Below are 19,335 nucleotides of genomic sequence, written 5' to 3'. Positions count from 1 at the left end.
CACAATAAATGCATGGGAACAAACGAGTTCTTGTTGCCCCTACCCCATTCTAAGTCTTTTAAAATGTTTTGTATGGTGGATTGTGATGGCCTTCGGCCGTAGACAATAAACTTTATCACTATCGCTATCACTATATGTGCATTCTGGTTCAGGAGAGTGGGAGTACCAAATAGATGTGGACAGCTATGGCCACTAAGCTAAAGAAGACCCTATATCCATTGTTGCTACAAAACATTTAAAAAATGAAACATAAACAATCATTCCTAATCCCAGAGTGAAACTTGGGAAAACTGGCATTGTTCCCTTGTATGCAAGTTAACATAGTAGAGTATTATTACTCTCAGTTATTTAGCCTACCTTGTACAGTATCTGTGTTTCTGGATCATCTTAATTCTTGCACTTGTAAACCTAGCTAGCCAGCCAGAAGTAGGCAGATGGGCTGTTTTGAGCCACGCTAACTTTTGCCTCCACAGCATTTTTCCTGATTGCTTTCTCCCTTCTTAATATATCTGTGTGCATTTCTTCCAGACATTTATTGATATGGAAGGCTCTGGCTTTGGAGGTGACTTGGAAAGTTTGCGGGTAAGTACCTACACAGTCTGTGGAGCTGAGCTAGTGTTGCATTTAGTGGGGGTTTTGTCCCTTGGGAGGTGATGTACAGAATACTCTGCAGAAGTGTTCAGTATATAATTATTCCACCTCAGTCATTTCATTTCATTTCATTAACCTTTATTGGCGTACCAAAAGACAGAGATAGAAAAAAACAACAATATACCTCCAAAGGGCAATACGTATAAGTTACAGTCGGGTTAATAAAACTTTTCTTGTTCTTTAAGAACTCCTGTAAGAAATTCAGCCACGGTAGCCGTAATTTTAGGATCATGGTCACTCAAAAGAAATTTGCATTTCACTTCATTACTCCTGTATGTCTTGTATTGGAGCAAAGTAGATAGCAGTTTATCCCGCAGAGTCACATAGAAGGGGCAATCTAAAAGGATGTGGTCAATTGTATCTAACAAGTTTAAACCGCATGTGCATAGGCGTTCATGTCTAGGGATCTGGAGGTAGTGGCCTAAGAGCATCCCAGATGGGAATGCATTAACCCTAGCTAATAGAAAAGTGCGGCGTTGAGAAGGTATCTCTAGGTTATCTAGATACCTAGCCATTTTACCCGATCCATTATTAAGGCCTAGGGCCGCCGGAGAGCAGATGAGGGGGAAGAGCTGGGTTAAAATTCTGCAATTCTACATCAAGGAGACGTTGCTTGATTCTTTTAAAGATGTAAGATTCATTGGCCAGAGCAAGATTATCTAAATCAATTCCAATTTGGCAGAGTCTAGATCTAATCAATATGTCCCATGAGAAATAACGAAGTTCACTTTTCAAGAAATATAAAAGGGAACCTGGCTCAGTTTGAGAATATAATTTGAGCCAATATCTTATTGTTTGAATCCAGGCTTTGGTGGCAATCAAGTTTTGCCCAGTTTCATGACAAATTGTGAAATATGAGACACATTTAGGTATTCCACCTCAGTCAATGAATGGCTCTCTCAATCAGAATGAAGATGAAATCTCTGATATGTCCAGACTAGAATTATGCACATCATATATGTTGTTTGTGGTGTTTCAGGGCCCCAGAGGACCTCCTGGGCCTCCAGGGCCTCCTGGAGTGCCAGGCTTGCCAGGTCAACCCGGGATATTTGGGACGAACGGCACTGACCTTCCAGGACCACCCGGCCTCCCTGGAGTGCCAGGAAGAGATGGCAGCCCAGGACTTCCAGGACCTCCTGTAAGTAAAGGGCGTGTGCAGGGACAAACAACTTAAAGTGATATAATATGAATATGTCTCTGAATTCTGCCCAGTGCCTTCCAATATAATTTGTTCTGTGTTTGGTTATCAGATCTTTTGCTGGGGTTTCAGACGTACATGAAGGAGTTATTTGCTGTGGGGTTTGTACGCTGAAGAAATTTTTTGTCAGCTAGTGTCAGACCCGTAAGGATATTTCAGTGAGAGAATAACCAGTGGCTGGTCCACAGTATCATATTGGTAACATCTTCTGATTGTAACTGGAAATGGGCCTTCGGCCACCAGATGACAAGAGGCAGGTTGATGAAGGCAGGAAAATCAGAGACCTTCAGCACCACTTCGAAGGAATGTAGCAAATATGCCCATATATGTGCCTGCAAGCAGCACCAAAAGCTAAATCAATGCCCCTAAAGTGATGGCGAGATATGATAATATGAATAATGCTTCAGTATGGTAGAATAACCCACAGTTCTTGCAGTTACGACAATCTAAACAAGTTGTATATGTAACAGAGCACAGTTACACATTGAATGCATGTCTGTATCAAAAGTCAATTGGCTACTTTTCATCAGAAGGGGATGGTCTTGAGCCACCTCCCGGCTTTCCCCTCCTCTTGCAGAGTTCTAGAGCCATGATTTTTTTCCCTTGCAAGCGCATTTTAGAACCCAAGTGGGGGGAAACCAGTTTAAGGGAAGCGATCTGAAGGAGAGACACACCCACCGACGTTGCCAGTGCCTCTTCTCCACTCAGAGTTGCTCCCTGCCAGTGCTGCTTTTAGGGGAAAGCAGCTGTAAGGTGTTTGTTCCATGCATATAACATTTAGTTTCTCTCACGGGTAAGAGGCACTTCCCTTTTCTAATGTTTTCCAGGGCCCTCCCGGTTCTCCAGGAAGAGATGGCATCCCAGGCCAGTCTGGGGGAAATGGAGCAAGCGTAAGTATCCCTTCTGTGCACATTCCTTAAACGAATGGCCAAAGAAGTGAACTCTTTAGGGTCAGCCTGCTAAGCTATCTCTGGCTTGGTAATGGCTATGTGGAACTCTCTACACCAAAATCATTTCCATTATTTTTCCCCTCTCCGTTTCCAGGGAGAACCAGGTGAACTGGGCCTTCCAGGAGCACCTGGACCCAAGGTAGAGTGACTCACTATCTGAATAAATTGTTCACGTGTCATTCTTTTCATCTAACTTGGCAACCATATCCATTTGAGGGGCTTTACTCTGTGCAATGATCCAAAATCCAAGATTTTGCAATACTTCTACTTTCTATTAATCTCTCTCTACAGGGTGCTTCAGCACTATAAATATAAGACACTTTGAACCAATTTCAAAGTAATTCTTCCCCCAGTGGAAAACTGGGATTTGTAATTTTATGACACTGAAAATATTTCATAAGAGCACCTTGAGCTCTGCTTTGACCAAACTTTCCCTTCTATTTCTGCTTCCCTCTTACACCTCACCTGGTGACTGTGCTGTTACTAATAGAATTAGAGTTGCCAAGTGAACAGCCACACAGCCTGATCTCAGCCTTAGAGACTCCCCACACCCTTTCATGCATAGATAGAGATAGAGCTTAGCTCCATCCTTGGAAAACAGAGTGGTCAGCTTGACTTCACCATATGAAAATGGGCTACTACCGTCTCAAATTCAGCAGGATTCACAATCAATGTTGCTTTTATATTGGTTCTTGTAGAACCAATGAACTCTGACTGTGAAAGCCTTCGACAATATTTTGCTTTTATATGTTTGCAGCTTGACATAGCTGTGCTGTCATTACTACCTCTAACAATCAACTATAAATACAATTGATGTGTTCATGTAGCAATCATTCCCATGTAAGTAAATGATGACTGCAGGTGTGCATATGTACGTATTCAATGTTTGATGGCGTCTTGAGTCATTCTTGTCTTGAAACATGAGCAACGACTTCCAGTGCCCTTCTGTTGTGCTCAGTTTGCCTTCAGGGGGTTTCTCCACATAGGAAAGTATTTACGATTGTGTTTCCTTGACACTGTAGACCAGGCCTTAACCTAATTACACAATTAATATATTGGACAGATCACAGAGAATGAAGTTCCCTTCCACCACAGATCATGATGATATTATTCTTTTCCTGCTTCTCAGTCTTCCTGTCTTCCAACATTTTCTCCATCTAACCAGAATGCTCTGCTTCCTATTCCCCCTGATGTGTTAGAACTACTTTCTTATTACTACCCAGCCCCACACAAGGGAAAACCAAAATCTGAGGTAACATCTCTGTGGATGTTTTCTTTTTGCATGATTAGGTATATGTTACCATTGTTTCCTTTTCTAAAGAATATAATCTGATTTGAGTATAGAAAGACCATACAGAAATATATCCCGTTTCCTGCATGCAAAGTGGTTTGTAGAATTTTAATTGTGTTCTAATGAAATGCCTGACATGATTTGAACCTTGGATTACTACATGGAGCTCTTTATCATCAGTATATCTAATTCTCAGTGTGGCCAAATCAACAGATTCTTAAATCTAGAGACAGAAGCCATGAACAGACAAGACAGCTTTTTCTACAAACCTGAAAAACACCCCAGATTTGCAGAAAAATCTGAAATCTTAAAAAAAAATAGGGTTAACAGTTGTGGAGAAAGGCAGAGTACAAATGAAATAATAAATATAGCTGAAGACACGGGGCAGATAAAAGGTAGGTTGGTTGGGGTAGGTGGGAAGGAGAGAAGGAAGCAGGGAAAGGTGAGGATGTGGGCGTTGCCAGGAGGAAACAGAATGGGGAAGGGGATACGGGGGAAAGCTGGTGCCCCTTTGCAAGTTTTGCAGGTATTGCACCTTGCAACTGGGTGTGCCTTGGTGGCTGACAAAGCACAACTGACCCATAGTTTTCCTGGGTAGAGACTGCCAGGAAGAGGGAAGGCAGGAAAGCTGAAGATGGGGGCAGATAAAGGTAGGTTGGCTGGTGGGAGAAAAGGAAAGACGGAAGCAGGAAAAGGGGTAAAACTATAGAGGCTTTCAGGGAAGGGAAAGAGGAAATAGAGGGGAAGAGGGCAATGAGATGCTGCGGCAAGGCCTTCTGGGTCCTCTGCTTGTTATTTTCTAATATTTTCTCAGGTCTAGCTGGTTTGGAGGTAATAGTTTTAATTTTTAAACAAATTAAGGATAATTTTTAATCAAAGAACTGGAAAAGCTCATCTACTTAAACAGAACACTTCATTCTGTTTATTCAATTAACATGTGGTGTGAGATGTATAAGAAATAAAGCATATTTGTGTTCCCCTGATCTGTAGAACTAACTTTTACTATAATTTCATTTTGTATAACATGAAAACATTTCAGATGGCATGTATCCAGCCATATAGTTCCTCTGATGGAACAACATTTCCATTTACAAATAAGGGCAATGATTCCCCCTTCCTATGTAAACCCCTTCTTTACACCCTATGCTATTTTTATGATGTGTTGGCCTCCAGGTATGAATAGTGGGGATTAGTGGGCTGCGCTAATAGGGAGAAACAGGAAAGTCCTGCGCCACATAATCTGTGGCTGGTTGGATACATGCCAATATTTTGGGTTGTGGCTGAGTGGCTAATAACATCAAAGGTGGCTTGGGTTTTGTGAAAGTTGTGCTGTTCTTAAATCATAGCCTGTTTTCTCAGTTTATCACACACATTTGGTTTGATAGTGAAAGAAATTCAAAGACTTCAGGAACAGTCCTGAAGCTGGTATCTTCTACTTGGTGTCTCAATTGATGCAGATATTCTCATGCATCTCCAATGCATGTGTAAGCTTTTTTTGCATGTGAAGAACAACAACATGAAGTACACAAGCTTTTTAAGTACAACTTAAAAATGGTTTTATTTGTCTCTTTGGGGGAGATTTAAAAGTCAGGTTTGAAAAGCTTCATAACAGGAATGTGGTTTGTAACAGAAGAATACAGTTGAGGAATTTGAGATGGTTATGCTCAAGTGATCTTTTGTAATTCCAAATGTATCCAGGTGTTCACATACAAGTGTTTAAACTTTTCTACTGAGAGTGATTTATCTTGGCTGTCACTGGTTTGTTTCTTAAGCTTAAGCTTCTTTTACACAGTGGTTCTTTAGTTGGATGAGTTAGGAACATTAACACACTTCCTCAGTTTCTCATTTAAACTGGCCTGGGATCATTCCTTTCAAAAGAGCTATTTCCCATTAAACTCGTAGGGATCACTTTAGCAATTGTTCAAATTCCTTGGAATGCAGCTGTCCATCACACTTTCTTTGTGTAGTTACACATGTAACTACATTACATTGCAACTGATATGAATATTAGACTACAGAGAAAAAATGAGAAATATATGCAGTTTTTGGATGCTGTGCATACAGTTATACATGAAAAGGCAGCACTGCAACAATTTGTTCTACAGGTACTGCATGTAGTATTCTACTATGAGGCTCATGCTGCTCAGTTTCTTTCATTTGTTTGTGCACACAAATATGCATTTATGATATGCTTTCATCTTTAACATGGTCTGAGCATGAGACACTGATGGCTCAAGGTAAGGTACTTGCATATCTGCCAGTTTTGTTTTAGGGTTCTGACATGTTCATCTGTTGCTGTTCTTGAGTCATCTATTAGATATCTGCTCTTCCTTCTATTAACATTTCTTTCCCTTTTTTTCCATTCCAGGGCAGTAAAGGAGATGCTGGGTTGCCAGGAGCACCAGGAGAAACTGGCCTTGCAGGACTTCCAGGGCCCATGGGTCCTCGAGGACAGCCTGGACCTCCTGGTCCACCTGGTCCAGGCTTTGCACCTGGAATTGTGAGTATGAGATTGACTTTGTCATGGGCCCAGTGGAGGGACAGCCATCAGCCACCTCGAAGTGCAGATTAGCATTATAAAAGTAGCCATTTCTGGCTTGCATGCTTCCTATACTCAGTTGACAGAACCTTTGTGGCTGGTCTGGAATAGGACTCAGTGGTGCTAACTCTGAATGCTGAAAAATGTGAATAGCTAGTCTCTGCAATTATTGTAATTATATATTCGGCACCATCAACATGTGTGGTGATTTACAGAATGAAAAATAATCTAGAATTCAACACTGGGGAGGCTATAGAGAGAAGTGAGGCAGATGGGGACAAAAATCAAAATAGTGAAAGGAAGGGGTTTTGTTTTTAATTCACAGGAAGGAACAGTAATAATTGTAAAGCTCTTCTGATTTATCCTCTTAGTGACAAACAAGTCATTGACTTCTTGTGAATCTTTAGTTGTCTAATATTAAGGCACACGTCTGCTAGATACATGTGTAGTGTGATTTCTGTCCTGATGCTTAACTGCACAACTGTGGACTAATGGCATCCATTATTACTTAGGATGATATGGAGGGCTCAGGACTGCCATTTGTTTCTGCTGTCCCTGGAGCACGTGGACCAGAAGGGCCTCAGGTAACTTATCCCTAGTGGATACAGTGGGCATTTGGGTAAATATGCTTAGGATTGGACTGCAAATGTGTTAAATGTCTATGTGGATGATGTGTTTATCCTTTCATCACTGGCAGATGTTTCATGTGACATAGTCTTCTACCATTAGTGATAATGGGATGTAGTCTGGAGAAAGGTATGCTGTTCCCTAGCCACAAGTCAGCTGTGGCTTGATGGCATACACACAGCCACAAGTTTCATGGGCCATTACAAATTCTTGCCAGGTAGTTGACCTAGAGCCAGTGGTCGTGTACGCATGGTTAGCATGTCCCTGGTTCGTCCCTCTCTTGTCTCACACTTTTATATCCCGAGATTGGAAAACCTTATGGATGGTGTTGCTTGTAGTTAAGAAAGTCCTGGACAGTCTCTTGAGCACAGCATAATCACAAGGAGAAATCAGGAAGTGCTTGAGTCCCCGCCCCTTTAAATGCTGCATTGTCATTGGCAGTAGTGCTTACTCTGACAAAAACATCACCCTTACCCTCCCCCCCCCGTGAGTGACCATTTCACAACCCAAAATGGAGTACAGAATTGCATGCACAAGAGTAAAATGGGGGAGATTCTCCTTTGTACACACACTGCTGAAACTGACTAGAATCCATGTGAATCACACAAAAGGAAAGTGTGTGTGTGGGGGAAATCTCCGCTGTTGAACACACAATGACTTGAATAGATGGGCAAGTTTGCTGTTTGTCCCTGTGAATTGCATAAAAGGAAAGATGGGGGGAATCTTCGCAGTTGGACACACACTGCTGAAAATCACTAAAATAGAAGCTTCCTTCTCTGTGCCCCCTCGCTGCGTTTTTTTTTTAATTCTGCCGCTCCAATGGAATACCAATATATTATCATATCATCCAAAATACTATTAAAATCGCAGAGAGAGCCAGTGGAGCCTAGGATCATGCACTTGCTTCCCCCACCCCCCGTGGGTAAGTTATCACCCAAATGCAGGCGGGGAGAGTAAACATACGATGCTAGCCTCTCTGTGATTTTTAATAGTATTTTGAAAGATATGATGATATATCTGCATTCCATCGGAGCAGCAGGGGGAAAATGTAAACAATGTGGCGAGGGGGCACAGAGAAGGAACCAACCATGGCTTCCTCTGTCTCCGATATGGCATCCTGGGGCATTGCAAAGGAGATGGCTGAAGGCTGGCTGAAGGAGGAGGGTAGGAGAATGGGTGCGTCGTGACATGGGAAGATCGACCTGCAGCTGAACTATGCACCTTTTCCCATCTGAGATAACCTCGGAAGTAAACTTATTTTCGGGATAAAACAGGGATTGAAAAATCCGGGGAAATCGCAGAATGGAAGCGGGCTGAGCCCCAAGGGAGGGGAACGTCATGCATAATCCCTGCAGAGAATTGGGACATTCACGGGAGAATCGCAAGACAAACCAGCCATGCATAACTGACCAGTGTCTATCCTGGGGTTACAGTAAGACTTGGCACCCATAGCTACTTCCTATTTAGAGAGCCCTGCCCTGCAAATCTATGGTGAGACCACACTTGGAATACTGTGTACAGTTCTGGTCAACACACCTAAAAAAGGACATTACAGAGTTTGAGAAGGTGCAGAAAATAGCAACCAAAATGATTAGGGGACTAGAGAAACTGCCCTATGAGGAGTGGTTAAAACGCTTAGGGCTGTTTAGCTTGGAAAGAAGGCGACTGAGGGGAGACATGATAGAGGTCTATAAAATTATGCATGATTTGGAGAGAGTGGACAGGGAGAAGTTTTTCTCCCTCTCCCATAATACTAGAACGCGGGGTCATCTGCTGAAGCTGGAGGTGAGAGATTCAAAACAGATGAAGTATTTTTTCACACAACGCATAGTTAAATTGTGGAACTTCCTGCCTCAAAATGTGGTGATGGCTGCCAACTTGGAAGGCTTTAAGAGGGGAGTGGACATGTTCATGGAGGAAAGGGGTATTCATGGCTACTAGTTAAAATGGATACTAGTCATGATGCATACGTATTCTCTCCAGGATCAGAGGAGCATGCCTATTACCTTAGGTGCTGTGGAACACAGGCAGGATGGTGCTGCTGCAGTCGTCTTGTTTGGGGGCTTCCTAGAGGCACCTGGTTGGCCACTGTGTGAACAGACCTCTGGACCTGATGGGCCTTGGTCTGATCCAGCAGGGCTTTTCTTACGTTCTTATGCTCTGCTACTGCCAGTCTTGCAGATACTAAAGCATGCCATGAGATGCTTAGACCATTGAGTGTCATTTTCTTCACAGCCAGCAGTGGAGTGTTAGACTCAAAAGACAGACTTCGTAGATAGCAAATTGAGTAGAATATTTCATATAAGATACTACTGTGTTGATGTTATTAACTAATAATAATTCTCTCAAATAGGTATAATTGTGTTTGGAGGGGGCTGTGATCTCATGACCTGGTTGGTTACTCTCTTTCTTTCTTTTTAGGGTCCACCAGGACTTCCAGGGCTCAAGGTCAGGAACTGTTTCAGTTGTGTGTTAAACCTGTTGGTTGCTACATATGGCTAGAGTTGCCTCAAGATAGGATAACCCATGTAGATGGGTGGCAGTCAGATGCTTTTGCTGATCTGAACTCCCTTTCCTCTGAAATACATAATTTGTTTTCCTGCTTATCTCATGTAGATGAGGCTATTTTCCCCAATAAGCTGATTTTATTAGTCCACTGTACAATGCAAGAAAGTAGGTAAAAAGAAGTGCAAAGGGTAGAACACCAGTGCAGTGTGTTGTGAGCTGTGGCATCACAAAAAAGTGCTCTGGATACTGCAAAGTGCCGTTGCGCTTTGTTGTATCAGGGTTTTGCAAATCTGTCATGTCAGATGTGGGCAGAAAGCGGTTAGTGAGAGAAAAGGGCAAGGTGGGTATATTATGACACCAAGTGCAGTTCTGTCAAAGTCAACAAGAGGAGGTTATCCTTCTTATGTGATATGATTGTCACTAAACATGGGTGTTGTCCCCAAATCATGAATGCCTGTTGCCATGGCCCATTGCTGCAACAAGCCTGGCAGAACACAGACAGATAGAGATGATAATTCTGTGCTAAATACAGACCAAACAACACAGTGTCCCAAATTTTACTTCACTGACACTAATGTGACTCTAAACCGTGAAAGGATAGGAATGACAGGAGAGGTGAGCGGAAATGCGAATTATATAGATAAAAAAATTACATTTTTTATATTACTTGTGAAATAAGATTTATCTCTCTTAAAAAAACTTTCAGGGGGATGCTGGCAGCCCTGGTGTGCTAGGAGAAAAAGGAGAAAAAGTAGGTATATGGCATGCAGTTTGAAAAGTATGTTCAAAACTTTATTTCCAGTTTTATGAACTGTAGTTTTAAAGGCTCTGTATTATTATTCCATGCTGGCTACAGGGAGACCCAGGATTGCCAGGACTGGATGGTCGCCCCGGATTAGAGGGTTTCCCAGGGCCGCAGGTGAGCATCAGTTTCAGTGCAGTGACTCTTCTGAGTTCTTGTTTCAGGAGACGTACTAACGTATTCATGGAAAAGGCTATTCTTAACCAATTATTTTCAAACAGTTCTGGTCCTTGGATCAGTGAAATTAAGGTCTTCTTGGAATGACTTGTGTGCAAATATTGCTCCAGTAAAAAAGCACTGCAGAAAATTCACACTTGGGGATTAAAATAAAGCCTTCATGCATTTTGGCTCCATGGCATTCCCTCCTTGCTTCACATGTATGGTTTTTGCCTGTATACGCTGGACCAAGAATAGCAGTGTTACTTTGTTTTTCTGATTATGCTGCTCAGATATGTGTAACTATTATTATTTATAGCTTTCAGTGCACATGATTATTTATCTGCTGTATTTATAGAATTCCTTTCAGCCAGCACTTTTGATGATAAAAACCATTTACAGTGAAATCCTGTAAGTTAATTGTGGTGGGGGAAAGAAGCCCTAGGGTTTCTTCTCTCCAGCCTTGTAGATGTTCTGCCTGCTGCTGTTTCCTTTCATTCGCCATTGGGTCAGTGGCTAAGCCAAGGGAAAAGGACACATGCAGAGAAGACATTCTGCAGACACCGATCTTCCCTAGTGGGCAGAGCCTCTCCTTGTCTGCTCACTGGTTTCTGTGTGGCCCAGGTTCTGTTTGGCAGTTGCAGAGGTGATGAAGAAGGGTGAAGTCCATTCCTTTCCCACATCTTTTTAGAGGTTTGGCTGTTGCTGTTTTTCTTTTCTCAGAGTATGTGGCAAGGCCAAGGGAAGCAGCAGAGCCCTATAGCATCAGAGGCTGATCTTCCAATATCGATTGCATTCATCCTTAAATAGTCCTGTGGGAAAGATGACTATGATTCCTCATTTACTCACAACTTGGGAGAAGTGAGTAAATGACTGTAGCGAGTCCATTACTGTAGTGGAAGTTGAGCACAGGACTGCTGGAACCAAGTCCAGCCCCTCCATCTGCTGGACCCTGCTGGCCATTGTTTTCTGTATCACCTGACTCTGTTCTTCATTGTCAGAAAGTATTTCCTTTTCGAAAATGTGCTCATCTCCTTGTGCTTCTCCTTTCAGGGGGCAAAAGGTGACAGAGGGGACTCAGGGGATAAAGTAAGTGCCTCCCAGGATTTGAGAAGAAACTGCTAGTTTGTGAGTTACGTACAAAACGTGGATTTCAGTTGCAGAAATGGCCACTTATTTTTAACGTAGCATTTTTCTAAACTTAGACAATGTACCCCTATGAAAATAAATTAATCTAATGAATTCCCCAACTCCCTTAGTCTCCAAGCATGTACAGTTCTACCTTTGCTCTAGCTACTACCCTTGTCTGTTATCCCTGGAGCAGGAGGAGTTTCCATGCCAGGGCTTCCTATGGAAAATCTAGAGAGCTGCTGGTCAGGAAAATACACCATTAAATGTATTTTATTGGCTATTCTCTGTCAGGTTCTCCAAATTATGATAGTAGTTTATGTCAAATTTTAGCCTCATTAGGTGATAGGGATTAGAGGATGGAAATTATTTATAGTGTGTGTGTGTTTTCTTTAAAGTTTCAGAGCAACCTGACTTGGCATACTTCATAATTATTCCCTGATCCCTGTTAAAATCAGAGCCTTTCACCTCATGCAGATGTTTTCTGGATGGCACAAAGACAGGTTGGCCAAAATGTGTGCAGTCAAGAAAGCCTAGAACTAAACTCAAAAACTGTCAACTACTTTTTCTTTTGAGGGTGAACGGGGTCAAGATGGAGTAGGATTTCCAGGGCCCCCTGGCCCCCCCGGACAAGTCATCTATCTGTCCAGTGATGATGTAAGGATCTCTGTGTTTTCTTTTACTCTTTAAGAATTATGTAACCTCCTTAATATGGGTTAAAAATGCAATAGTTTTTGCTCCAGAGATTGCTAGAATATTTGCTGTAATTCTAAACAATTCCAGCTAGCAAGCCACTGCTACTACAGGATCAGCTGGCTGCTTTAAATTTCACTTGGTAGAGAAAATTAATATGTACAAAATCATGGGTATGTCAATTGTCTTCGGTTAAATGCCTTGATAAAGCAGTATAGGTGATTTACACTGCCATCCTAAGCAGAGCTATACTTTTGTAAGCTGACTGAAGTTAGTAGATTTAGGAGGGTGTAACTCTGCATAGGATGGCACTATGAAGTGCAATCTTGCAAGGTCTAACTTCTTTTTTCTTTTACTAGAATCCCAGTAGTTCACTATTGTTGTTGTTTTAATTTATAAAGCAAGAGATGCACACTCAGGGTCTTTTGATGGTTACGGCATAGCTATTATATGTGACATTGGATTCTGCATATGCTCTTTTAAGACTATAAAAAAGACCTTTGCTGGATCATATAAAATCATTGTGTGTCTATGGCATTCAGTGCAAGAATCCAGTAACCAGAAGGCCTCAGTCATCCATTAGAAATAGGCTGGCAGACCATGATCTGCTGCCTTTCTCGGCTAGTTTCTCTAGTAGAGAGAATCTGGTTTCTCTTCAGATCATATAAATCTTTCCCCTTTTACTAAAGATTTCCATGGAGACTTGTTGCTTATAGTTTCTAGCTTGTTACCAGTTATGAATTCACACATCAAAGTTCAATAGAAACAATTTAAGCCTTCCTTCCTGCAAGCCGTTAATTCAAGCAAATGTATAAAATATTCCTAAAAGCTGCATTCATTCATTAATAACCCATCTCACATGTTATTTTCAATCAGTGGGATTCTGATAGTTAACTTGGTATATTGTTATTAGAATGGTCCTTAAAAGAGATTGGTTATTTTAAAATGAAAGTAATTGGAAGTGGCTGACGAATGTTTCAGAAACTCAAGAATTTTTTTTTAATGTATTGATAGGAATATCACTTGGCTGCAGAATTTTGCTATTTGGTAAACTCTTAGGCTCAGTGGAAAGCTTTTTAGAGCATTTTAGTGGGCCTTGGATCAGCATTTTACTTGCTTTTTTAAAAATGCTCTGCCAAAGACTATGAAAAGGAAAACAAAGATCACATTTTTAACATATGCTTTTATTTTTAATATGGTTTTATTTTTTAGAAAACCTTATCTAGTGTGCCAGGCCCAGAAGTAAGTAATCTACAATTATATGTAAAATTCAATAATATAAAAAATTGATGAAAGATAGCATATATGATGACTGTCACGAAGGACTTCCTTTCCACATGGCCACACTACACATTATTATGGTTTTTAACATGTAGTGTTCAAGCTCCCTAATCTGACTGACATTGTCACATACCAGGTGCGAGGGAGCCTGTTCCTCAAGTGCACAGGGCCTTGATTCAAACTGAGGTCATGGCAGAAGGGAAGAAGGAGCTTCAGACCTCCCTCTATGTTGTTTTCCTGTCATGAAAAGACTTAGGGGGGTGCTATTTTTTCCACTGGTGAGTTGCCCCATTGGGGGGTTGCCTGTGTACTGATGGGCTATGCTTGCAAACTACAATGGGGCAAATAGATATACCAAGGGCCATTTGATGTCAGGAAAATGGTGTGTGAGGGCGAAACTGAAGCTGTTTTTCCCACAGAGTGGTGGTCACAATCTGAATAGGTGGCATCAATGGGCAAGAGTTAAATTCTTCTGAAATAGATGGATGGACAGCCACTGCCACAGCATGTCATGCACAGTTCTTCGAGTGCGCTAAAATTAGTGTGTCATCATTAATTTCCAGAGCCTCTCAGGTTCCCCCCCCCCTTAAATTTAAACACAGTTTAAGGGACATATGTACTATCTTGCCTTTAATTTTTTTTTTAGGTATTTGTTTGACTTTGACAGCTACCATACTTGATCTGTGCCCCCCCACCCAGTCAAATATTTCAGTTCAAGGATTTGTTGCTATTGGGAGTAAAATTAACATGGGGTACTTTTATGATTTCTTTTCATTGTAAGTCAGAATATCCTCTATTTAGGACATTATTTCCCAGAAATATTTCTGATTCTAATTTTCCTGGATAACCCACATGACTGTGTATAGTGAATTAAAATGGAAGGGGGCAGGGTTTAGGCTCCCCATCATGTGTTGTATTCTTGTTTTTTAAAAAGAGACCCCACCACACCTGCTTTAGACATCTTGTGGATCTCACCCACCCCCCATGTCTTGTTTGGTTCTAAGTTAAGCCTTTTAGGGCCCAAAATATCTCAGGATGCCTCAAAGGCTGCTAGGACATCTAGGAGATGAGACCCTGTAAATAGATTGCACACAAATTTTATTTATTTGTACCCCACCTTTCTCCCTAAAGGAAACCCAAGTGGCATTTACCTACAAGCTTTCTTCTTAAGAGAGAAATAACTGCAGTGCCTTCAAATGCACAGAGTATCTTGCAGTTTATACCAATTTTAAATTACTCTTCCTCAGGCAATTCAGGATCTTGTGCAAAAAGTTTATTTTTAAGAAGGAAAAAAAGAAGCTAGAGCTAAGTTTCAAAGAAGGTACTCTGTGTCAGAGTCAGGGCTGCCAACTCTGGGTTAGGAAATTCCTGGAGATTTGGGGGTGGAGCCTGGGGAGGGTGGGGATTGGGGGAAAAGGGACCTTGGTAGGGTATAAGTCCACCCTCCAAAGCTGTCATTTTCTCCAGGGGAACTGATCTCTGATGTCTGGAGATCAGTTGTAATTCTGAAAGATACCCAGACCTCACCTGGAGTTTGGCAAACCTAGTCAGAGTTGGTCACCTGGGCTTGATTGAAACCTTAGGCAACCATGCAAGTGCTAATTCACAAATCTTTGGTATCCCAGGAAAGGGAAGATACACAAATGTACCTGACAGTTTTAAAAATTATGTTATTTAGTGTCAACTTTTATGAAGTTTTAGCTGTCTGGTAAGCATGTAACACTCATTTCCTGCAGGTAAGAGTGGTCTCTGGTCAAACCTTTGGCCAAATCATTTAAAACAAAAGTAATGTCCATCCTGCATTTAAGAAAACCCACAGTAATTGAAAATTATCACAAATAATATTATCTGAAGCCATTTCCGGGTTTTTTGTCTTGCAGGGCAAACAAGGGCATGCTGGTTTCCCAGTAAGTGTTGTCAAACATTAACATTACCAGTCATAATGGCTTGATGTTCATGCTGGGAAGGGTGCTTTGCTAGAAATCTCTGTGTTTTACTGCTGGGAATTAGGAAGGGTTGTCAAGGGACTTGGGGGGTTACCGCACTTTGTACTCCCAGCAATGTATTAAGAGTTTGAAAACATTATAAAAAAACATCGCTTTAAAAGGGTTTTTGGATACCACGGCTTATAAATGGTTGGAAGACGTCTTCACAGCTAAAGGGGCCAAACAAAGTGCGAACAGTATTTTTTATGTTTTCAAACTCTTAATACATTGCTGGGAATACAAGTGCGGTAACCTCCTTGGTTTTGTAGTAATAAATACCAACAGCCTATTTTGAAAGCAAGACGAAAATGGTAGTAGATATTCAGATCATCTTTATAAAAACATCTACATAGATGTTTTTGAGTCTTTTTGCTTTGTTATTAGTCTGACTGCCTACATGGTCATGTATTATTTAATTTTTGTGTGTGTAAAACTTCCCTGTCTGTTCATCTAGAAGAAATTCTAACTAGCCACAGGCAATCAGCCAAAAGGCCATTTACAGACCTTACAAGTTTTAGATGAGGTCCAATCCATTGTGTCTTTCCCTTCAAAGATGCAAGAAGTGGGATGATCCTGCTCCAAGCCTCAGCCAGGTGCTTTCTCTTCCAGTGCTGTTTTGGCTGACAGTTGCACTAAAACGCCCAGAGATTCCTAACAGGAAGGTGCTAACTTAGCATGAATTGGTTGGGTTGTTGTTGTTGTTGTCACTTGTTTTCATTTGGCAAAGTTGGGTACACAACTCCAGAGACTAAAACAAACAAGGCTGGAAGATGGGGTGTGTGCAAGGGTGTCCCCCGGTTCATTTATTTCCTTTCTCAGGGCCAAACCAGATTTGAGAACATCCTCTGTCCACAAGGATCTTGATCAGGGCATGCAGCATGGCAACCTGGGGCACTTCCCCTGCCTCCGTGCCTTATCAGGTGCTGAAACAGCTGACCCCCACCCCCCAGCTGCTCTGGCACTATAAAAGGCGGTGGTGGTGGTGGTGGGGAGGACAAGAGCACTGTGGACCCTATTGGGATTGGGACATCACAGCATTTTAAAGTGACTTTAACATGGCGACAGCATCCTTGTGGCCATGAGGACACCGACATGTTTAGTTTGTCCATCAGTGTGGTAGGCAGAGATCAGTGGACAACATTCCTGCAACGCAGCTGTTTCTGATCATAAATTTCAACAGCTAAGTACCCAAGAATGTTTAAACAATGCAAATTACTGAATGGATTTTCTACAGGATTTTGTACAGCTCCAAAACGTTTTCCAGTAGTCATTCCACTATTAGCAAGGAGAGTCTGCTGTACTGCAAGGATACGAGGAAAAATCCAAACCACAATAAGCCATCCATTCATCTACTACAAGGAACAAGTACTTACAGACAACATGGTCTTCCTAGCTAACCCAACAGTTTTTAGATCTCCAATTGTTAAATAAACTTTTTTAAAAAAAACTGCATATAAGCATGAAAGAAGTGGAAAGAGGGCCTTATAACCAAAGAGGAATATAAGCAAATAACTAGTTCTTGTAGGGAGAGTGTTAGGAAAGCTAAAGCTCAGTATGAACTTAGGCTAGCGAGAGATGCTAAACTCAACAAAAAAGGGTTCTTTTCCTATGTACAGAGTAAGAGTAAGAACAAGGACAAGATAAGGCCATTGCATGGACCTGAAAGTGAAATTGTAACAGGAGATGAAGAGAGGGCAGAACTCCTCAATTCCTACTTTTCCTCAGTTTTTTCTCGTGAGGGAAATGGTGCTCAACATGGCGTAAACAGAACATGTGATGAGGGAAGGGGTTTGCAGCCTAGAATTGGCATTGGGGTAGTGCACAAACACCTGGTTTCTTTAAATGAAACAAAATCCTCTGGGCCAGACTAATTGCACCCAAGGGTACTCAAAGAACTTGCAGATGTAATTTCGGAACCACTGTCCAATTATTTTTGAAAAGTCTTGGCAAACAGGTGAGGTGCCAGAAGATTGGAGGCGGGCAAATGTTGTCCCCATCTTCAAGAAGGGGAAAAAGGAGGATCCAGGTAACTGCCGACCCATTAGCTTGACTTCTATACCAGGAAAAGTGTTCAAGCAGATCATCAAACAGTCTGTCCTTGAGCATTTAGAAAGGATGGATCTGATCACTAAGAGCCAGCATGGGTTTCTCAAGAATAAGTCATGTCAGACTAATCTTATCTCCTTTTTTGAGAAAGTTACTACCTTGCTGGATCAGGGGAATGCTGTAGACATAGTTTTTCTAGATTTTAGTAAGGCTTTTGATAAGGTTCCACATAGTATTCTAGTTGACAAATTGGGAAAATGTGGGTTAGATCCTATTATTGTTAGATGGATCTGCAACTGGTTGACAGATCGTACCCAAAGAGTGCTAGTTAATGGTTCCTCGTACACTTGGAGAGAAGTGACTAGTGGAGTTCCTCAGGGATCTGTGCTGGGCCCTGTGTTGTTCAACATCTTTATAAATGATTTGGATGAAGGACTAGAGGGGATGCTTATTAAATTTGCAGATGATACTAAATTGGGAGGGGTAGCAAATACGGTAGAAGACAGAGCCAAGATGCAGGATGATTTTGACAGGCTGGAGAAATGGGCTAGAACTAATAAAATGCACTTCAACAAAGACAAATGTAAAGTTCTGCATTTAGGTAGGAAAAATCAAATGCATAATTATAGGATGGGGGAGACTTGTTTGAGCAGTAGTGTGTGTGAAAAGGATCTTGGGTCTTAGTAGACCAAACACTGAACATGAGTCAGCAGAACATGAGTCAGCTGTAACTAAAAAGGCAAATGCAGTCTTGGGCTGCATCAACAGAAGTATAGTCTCCAGATCACGCAAAGTGATGGTATCGCTTCACTCCGCTCAGGTTAGACCTCAGAGTACTGTGTTCAGTTTTGGGCACCACAATTTAAGAAAGATGTAGACAAGTTGGAACGTGTCCAGAGAAGGGCAACAAAGATGGTGAGGGGTCTGGAGACCAAGTCCTATGAGGAAAGGTTGAAGGAACTGGGTATGTTTAGCCTGAAGAGGAGAAGACTGAGAGGGGATATGATAACCATGTTCAAGTACTTGAAGGGCTGTCGTATAGAGGAGGGTGCCGAGTTGTTTTCTGTTGCTCAAGAAGGTCGGACCAGAACCAATGGGTTGAAATTAAATCAAAAGAGTTTCCGTCTAGACATTAGGAAGAATTTTCTAACAGTTAGAGTGGTTCCTCAGTGGAACAGGCTTCCTCGGGAGGTGGTAAGCTCTCTTTCCCTGGAGGTTTTTAAGAAGAGGTTAGATGGCCATCTGTCAGCAATGCTGATTCTGTGACCTTAGGCAGATGATGAGAGGGAGGGCATCTTGGCCATCTTCTGGTCACTAGGGGTGTGGAGTGGGGAGGTAGTTGTGAATTTCCTGCATTGTGCAGGGGGTTAGACTTGATGGCCCTGGTGGTCCCTTCCAACTCTATGATTCTATGATTCTAAGTTTTATATTTTTAAAGCAGAATTTCCCCAGCTTTTTTCACAGTAATCTTCCCCAAAGC

At 41.8% G+C, this 19,335-nt stretch overlaps 1 protein-coding gene and 1 non-coding gene across 2 annotated transcripts in view; both read left to right on the top strand.

The window, feature by feature from the left end:
- Positions 1–19,335, top strand: part of COL18A1 (collagen type XVIII alpha 1 chain) — a 112,362-nt gene that overhangs the window by 64,965 nt on the left and 28,062 nt on the right. Inside the window, exons 12-24 of the mRNA XM_056850994.1 lie at positions 529–582; positions 1,631–1,789; positions 2,677–2,739; positions 2,894–2,938; positions 6,459–6,590; positions 7,142–7,213; positions 9,678–9,704; positions 10,471–10,515; positions 10,621–10,683; positions 11,776–11,811; positions 12,427–12,507; positions 13,756–13,785; positions 15,705–15,731. Coding sequence (XP_056706972.1) covers positions 529–582; positions 1,631–1,789; positions 2,677–2,739; positions 2,894–2,938; positions 6,459–6,590; positions 7,142–7,213; positions 9,678–9,704; positions 10,471–10,515; positions 10,621–10,683; positions 11,776–11,811; positions 12,427–12,507; positions 13,756–13,785; positions 15,705–15,731 — 834 coding nt within the window. The remainder of the gene's footprint in view (positions 1–528; positions 583–1,630; positions 1,790–2,676; positions 2,740–2,893; positions 2,939–6,458; positions 6,591–7,141; positions 7,214–9,677; positions 9,705–10,470; positions 10,516–10,620; positions 10,684–11,775; positions 11,812–12,426; positions 12,508–13,755; positions 13,786–15,704; positions 15,732–19,335) is intronic.
- LOC130479836 (U5 spliceosomal RNA) lies at positions 13,183–13,295 on the top strand. The gene has a single exon (XR_008933385.1). It is a non-coding gene; the product is annotated as a U5 spliceosomal RNA (small nuclear RNA).

This window comes from Euleptes europaea, chromosome 6 (genome assembly GCF_029931775.1).
Source record: "Euleptes europaea isolate rEulEur1 chromosome 6, rEulEur1.hap1, whole genome shotgun sequence".
In the NCBI taxonomy this organism is placed as follows: Eukaryota; Metazoa; Chordata; class Lepidosauria; order Squamata; family Sphaerodactylidae; genus Euleptes; species Euleptes europaea.
This window is presented reverse-complemented; position numbering and strand designations above follow the sequence as displayed.